Source organism: Leopardus geoffroyi, chromosome D3, assembly GCF_018350155.1.
Source record: "Leopardus geoffroyi isolate Oge1 chromosome D3, O.geoffroyi_Oge1_pat1.0, whole genome shotgun sequence".
Taxonomy (NCBI): Eukaryota; Metazoa; Chordata; class Mammalia; order Carnivora; family Felidae; genus Leopardus; species Leopardus geoffroyi.
Window position 1 is genome coordinate 38,638,041 of NC_059339.1, and position 6,000 is coordinate 38,644,040.

Below are 6,000 nucleotides of genomic sequence, written 5' to 3' on the forward strand. Positions count from 1 at the left end.
AGTTGCTTCCTCCTTGGTGTTCCTGACTCTGCCCATTTGCCTTTCTTTATGCCTCTTGGCTGTGTGCGTGCGTGTGTGTGTTTTGCATCCCAGGGGCTTTGCCTTAAACGCCTCAGAGGTGTCGTCGGTTATTTTCCTTTGTGTCTGCCTGGCATAGCTGTCGTGGGCCTTTAGCCCCACCAGTAGAACATGCTTCAGGTATTCCAAAGGCAATCGTGTTGAGAAATCGTAATTTGCATTTACCTTTTTAAGCATTTTATGCTCTCTGTTAGGTCTAAGAAAGCTGCCAGAATCTATGGGAGTGTGCTACAATGCTTTCATTTTGTTTTATTTTAATTGCATTTTATACTGCGTCCCGTTTCTTTTGCGGCTATCCGGACATAGCACAGGCTTGAGGGCGTGTGTGTATGTGTCGGGGGCAGGGGGCACGCATCAAAGATTCTGGCAGGAGGAATGAAAGCTAATTTATGTTTTGTATAAGGGTTTCTGCTCATAAGCACTTGACACTGGCTTTAGGTGTCCTGGCGAGTGGCTGCGTTTGTTTTTATTTTGGTTTTTTGACCCTCGGTTTATGGAAAGTCACACTGACCCTGCCATCTTTTCCCGTGCAGAAAACGGAAACCAAGACGGGGCCCAGCAAAACAGAGCCGGAAACAAGCCAGCACCCCCAGTCACTTAGCACCGAGAAGGTTGTGCAGGAAACCGTGTTGGTGGAGGAAAGACATGTCATGAATGTGCATGCGAGTGGGGATGCTTCTTACGCAGCTGGAGAGGATGTGGATGCTGCGGCACAGGCAGCATCTGCTGATGCTTCTGGCTTGAAAGGGAAGGAGGGCTCTGCCCTGACAGAGGGGGCTAAAGAGGAAAAGGGGGAGGTGGCTGGCAAAGCTGTCCTCGAACAGGAAGGAACGGCCACTGCTTCCCATGAGTCAGAGGAGGAGCAGAGTGCAGCAACCCACGTTTCTGAAACTTGGGAACAAAAACCTCATTTCGAGGTAACTAGTAGTTGATGTTCCTTTCAGCACTAACGTAAAACTGATAGGTGTGGGAGTCCCCGAAATTTAGTTAAGCGTCAAGATGGAGCTACGTTGAATTTTCGACCTTTTCCAAATGCAGTTTGTTTCTCCTCTTATATCCCTCTTGCATGGCAATCTCAGGAGTCTCCATGCTGGTTTCCATCTTTGGGGTCACGTGCATACACATTTAATGATTATTAATAAGGTGTGGTTCCAGGAAATGGTTTCTACCTTTGCTGTAATCACTGTAATTGGCAGTAAACCTGGGGACTGCGTGGCCAACAAGAGCATAGAACATTTGATCAATCTTCTTTTTTTGATCAGTGTACTTACCCAGAAACTGTGCTTGCCCAGGTACCAAATGCCAGAACTTTGTTCTTTATCTCTCCGAGATTCCTGAATTCTGTGCTGTTGGAGGTTCTTAATGTCTTAGCATCCATTCCTTTTTTCTAAGACGTTATTAAACAGAAGGCTGATTGATTACTTTTGATCTATCTATGCAGTAGAGGAGGGGGAGCACAAAAACAGTTTTTTAAACATTTCCTTCAAAATGCCTTCCTTTACCTGGAACATCCCATGTTTTAAAAAAAAGAAAACTAATCCTGAAAGACTGACATCTATTTGGTGTCTGCCTCATTCCTCAACTTACTCTCCCCATGTAATACATAAACATTTATTTCATACTAACCTGTGCTTATACATATCCACGGGGAGGTGGGGAGGGGGGAGGGGGAAAAACCCAAAAGCGTGCCTTTGTGCAAACTGTAATAGCCACTGCCTACTTCTCATTGGTACAGTCATCGACTGTGAAGACAGAAACCATCAGCTTTGGCAGCGTTTCACCAGGAGGAGTAAAGCTAGAAATTTCTACCAAGGAAGTGCCGGTAGTTCACACAGAAACGAAAACCATAACATACGAATCCTCACAGGTAAGACCGTCTGTCGAGGCCGGAGCCCTGGCACCTTGTTTTGCCGCATTTACTGGCTCGCTGCATTTAAGTATAAGTACGTGATACTTAATGTGCCGGACTTAGAGGGTCCAGTAGCCAAGCTGTGTCTATCAGGAGCGATCATGGTGATAAGCATAACTTTATTACCGAGCAAAAAAAAAACATCAGGTGACTTTAAGCAGGTCTTCCTGTGTCTCAAAATGTAGGACAAGGCTCAGGAGCCTATCGCCTTAGCCACAGGTCAGGGAAAATAGCAGCTCAGGCAGACACGACTCACCTTTCTGAAGTCCCGGTGTTTTAAGGATGGTTCCCTCTGGCTGCCTTGGGTTGCGTCGTACCCATAGCCAGAGCTCCTGTGTGCTGACTGAACAGCGCGGTGGTCGTGAGAGAGAACTCGGTCGTCCTAATGCCCTGAGCTAACACAGGAGACCTCTGGAGAGGTCAGTGTTTGAGTGTGGTGTCTGTTCCTCTGCTCGCACAGGTCGATCCGGGTGCCGATTTGGAGCCGGGTGTGCTGATGAGCGCACAGACGATCACATCTGAAACCACCAGTACCACAACCACCACCCACATCACCAAAGTAAGTGGGGCGGGAACAGGTAAAAGGAAGGCATTCACACAGAACTTCTTCCTGGTTGAGCTGCACAGGCCCAGGGTTCTGTGAACATCAGGAGCCCGCGTTGCGCTCTCTTCACCCAGTCTCTGGGGCATTTGTCCTTAGGTGCTAGTTTCTGTTTAGGAATATGCATCCCAATGCCTTTTGCTTAACACAGAACTCCAGCAAGCGCTTAGCACGTGGTAGGTGTTCCAGAAGCAGCGGCCAGCCTCACCCCCAGAACTGCATTCCAGGCTCACTTCTGAAATTAACCATTTTAAGTAATTGCCAAAGAATTGTTTCCGTTCTTAATGATGTTATTGAAAACGCTGTTAGCGTTTTCTCCCAATTCCCCCATTGAACAATGACTGTTCCTCCAGTGAGTGAATTTCTGAAACTTGCCTGTGCCTTGCAGACTGTGAAAGGAGGCATTTCAGAGACGAGGATTGAGAAGCGCATCGTCATCACAGGAGATGCGGACATTGACCACGATCAGGTAGTGTGCGCCAGATGGTAGATTCCCTGGCAGAGAAACAGAGGGGGGTCAGCCTTACTCTTCCCAGCGTTGTTCTTTTAGTCCATCAGGCGGTCTAAACCGTTTTCGGAATTAACTTTTCAGTGTGCAGCCTCCAATTCCTTTTGCAGTCATTGTACCTCATTTGTAAATGACGTATATAGATCTAGCTCCTAAGCCTCCACCTTGCTACTGATCATGCATGTTCCACCTCCTTTTTGTCTTTGCCCTTCTGTGATTTCCTGGGGATAGGCTCTGGCTCAGGCAATTAAAGAGGCCAAAGAGCAGCACCCTGACATGTCAGTGACCAAAGTAGTGGTCCATAAAGAGACCGAGATCACACCGGAAGACGGAGAGGATTGACCCCAGGTAAGAGGCGACGCTGATTTTCTAGACTTGGCCTTGGCTGGCATGTAGCATGGGACACTTCCCTCTCTCCTTCTCCTGCCTCCTCCTCTCTCTTTCTTCTCTCACTGGCATTTTGCAGGGCTGCTCACCAAGGGGATGGAGAATTGGTTTACAGGCGCTGGTTTGTTTCACATTTGGGGGGCTCCATACTCTGGACATTTTGCATATTCTGCCAGTTAGAGGATCAAGAAAGCAGTCTTTGCGTGCATGCCCTCACTGGTGTTTCCTTTTCATCCATGCCCTGGACTCTTCATTATCCAAATTCAAAAGGTCAAATTTGATTTCACTTGCCATGTGGCCTAATTAGCACTAAGGCCATTTTGTTCTGAGACGTATAATTTGTGTGTTCCAAATACTCGGAAAATGTACCCCTTTCTCCTTTGGACAGAAAACTTATCCCACTTATTGTAAGCTTTCTCTGCAGCTATGTTTGCTTATGCTCCTATTTATGCTCTCGTTTTTGCTTTGTTTCTTACCTTGAAACCCAGGCATTCACTTCCATGTTGGATGTCTTGTATTTTCTGTATTCTTTGGGGTGCTTTTTTGCTTCTTAGTATAGCATCGGGCCTCAGGAGGAGGCAAAAATGCAGTCTTGTTTCCTGCTTTTCTGCAGAAACCGTGTGCATGCCTTTTCAATGGCCGTTTGGCTCGTATCGTGAGCAGATAGCATCTTGTGCTTGCGCACAGACGTGTTATACACACTAACCCGCCGTGCAAGGACTCCCAGGCCCCGACCATCCCCAGAGGGCTTTGAATGCCGAATGCAACAGTTGTGCTATTTGCTCACTTGCTTACGTGATAGAAGTCTCTTGAACACTTCACGTGTATAAAGGAAATAAGGAGGTTCTCTACCACTGCTTTTAGGGCATAGAGATTGATGAGTGGCCTCTCAAAGAAGATAATGCAAAGGTCACTCATTACGTTCGAACGAGTCCTATGACTTGGAAGACAAAGAGCAGAAAAAGGTTTCTTCAGTGAGCTTCCGCCACGTGGGTGACGTTGTGGTTATTTCAGAGAATGCGTGTCAGTGACTTAGGCTGGTATTTTACAGTATCTTGACAAAAAGTGCATTTAGTAACCTGCCTGCAAGATAGGTGTTTTGTGGCCTTCATCTGAGGAAGACTCTCGGGTGTTTTCCAGGGAGTAACTGATCAAATCTCTTTCCTACAGGAATAACTTAGCCTGCACATGAATCCAGTCATGCAAACCATTAGGAAAACCAGAGCCTATATGGAGTCCCCTCTTCTAACCCAACTGACTTGTATCTGCCCGTGGAAAATTTCAATCCGGAAGAACTGACCTTGACTGTTAACAAAGACACTGGCAGAGAGATCTTCCCATAATAAAGCAATCCGAATCAGCATCACGAAACTGATATTGCATGAAGCAACGATAAAATTACAAAAAGAGTAGCATTTTTAATTTCCACCAAGTGTCTAAGTTTTCAGCTCTACCTGCACGTTCATAACCAACAATATAAACCGTGATCTCATGTAACCACATAAACAATCCATGCCTTTCATAGTTTATCCAAGTCTACACAAAACTGCAGTTTCTTAGGTGACAGATCTTTGGTTTACAGACAGACGAAGATGACCCTAAAATGCTAGAAGCTGTCTAGGTCCGATGTGTCAGGTTTATCCCAGATTAGATGTGCCAATAACCGAGTTTATTCAGTAAACAACTTGGATCTTGTACTTGTTTCACCTGGTTTTATTACTCCGCCCGTAAACAGCAACGACTCCCGATCGTCTGGAAATATTTAATGCTTACAATCCTGCTTTGTGTATCTGACTTAATCCGTTACCGGGTAGTACTGATTTTAGCATATTAATGTGAAATTTCTTCCTCGTTCGCTTTGGTCTGCGTCCAATCCGGAAAGCTTCCAAGAGTTCCCTGACAAGTCCTAAATATATGTGAATTGTCATTATTTGGGGAAGAAAATCTGTATTTTTGTTAGTTTACAATATTATGAAATTTCACCCCAGAAAAACCCGTGGGGCTTCTGATGCTTCGTTTTCTTTCTTCGTTCCTTCTTCCTTGTGTTTTTTTAAGTTGATTTTTTTTTCTTTTACTTGAAAAAAAGCGTTTTATTTCCAAATCTGGTCCATATTTACAATCTAGTTCAGAGCCAAGCCTTAAATTGTACAGAATTTCCACTGTAATTAAAGTATTTAGTGTTTAGTTATAAATAGCCTTCAAAAAGATATATTCTCCATTACACTGTCAACTGCATCACACAGCCCATGGTGAATGTATGTTTCTGCATAGCAAAATAAAAATGGTAAATGCATTTAAAGCTCTAATTCTCTGTGTGTAATACTTTCGGTACTGTATATATCTAGCCAAGAGGCAGCATTCGCATGACCTCAAAGGCTGCTTCATCTGCATGATAGAGAGCTTGTCTTTTTACAGGACAAAAGGTGTACAGGGTGACACGACGACGTGTGGACCCCTCCAGGTGTCAGAGATGGGAAACAAGAAACATACACATAAATGTTCGGTTGCCTACAAAGG

The 6,000-nt window shown here is 45.1% G+C and overlaps 1 protein-coding gene across 41 annotated transcripts in view; it reads left to right on the top strand.

The window, feature by feature from the left end:
• Positions 1-5,789, top strand: part of EPB41L3 (erythrocyte membrane protein band 4.1 like 3) — a 233,368-nt gene extending 227,579 nt beyond the window's left edge. For 36 of the 41 annotated variants that reach the window (XM_045458840.1, XM_045458843.1, XM_045458831.1 and 33 more), the window contains 6 exons: positions 612-995; positions 1,814-1,945; positions 2,448-2,546; positions 2,977-3,057; positions 3,328-3,444; positions 4,654-5,789. In XM_045458840.1, the coding sequence (XP_045314796.1) occupies positions 612-995; positions 1,814-1,945; positions 2,448-2,546; positions 2,977-3,057; positions 3,328-3,438 (807 nt within the window). In that variant the 3' untranslated portion in view covers positions 3,439-3,444; positions 4,654-5,789. Of the gene's footprint in view, positions 1-611; positions 996-1,813; positions 1,946-2,447; positions 2,547-2,976; positions 3,058-3,327; positions 3,445-4,096 lie in introns of all 41 variants that reach the window. The other 5 variants (XM_045458841.1, XM_045458858.1, XM_045458869.1 and 2 more) reach the window with 3 other exon arrangements.
• The last annotated feature ends 211 nt before the right edge of the window (positions 5,790-6,000 follow it).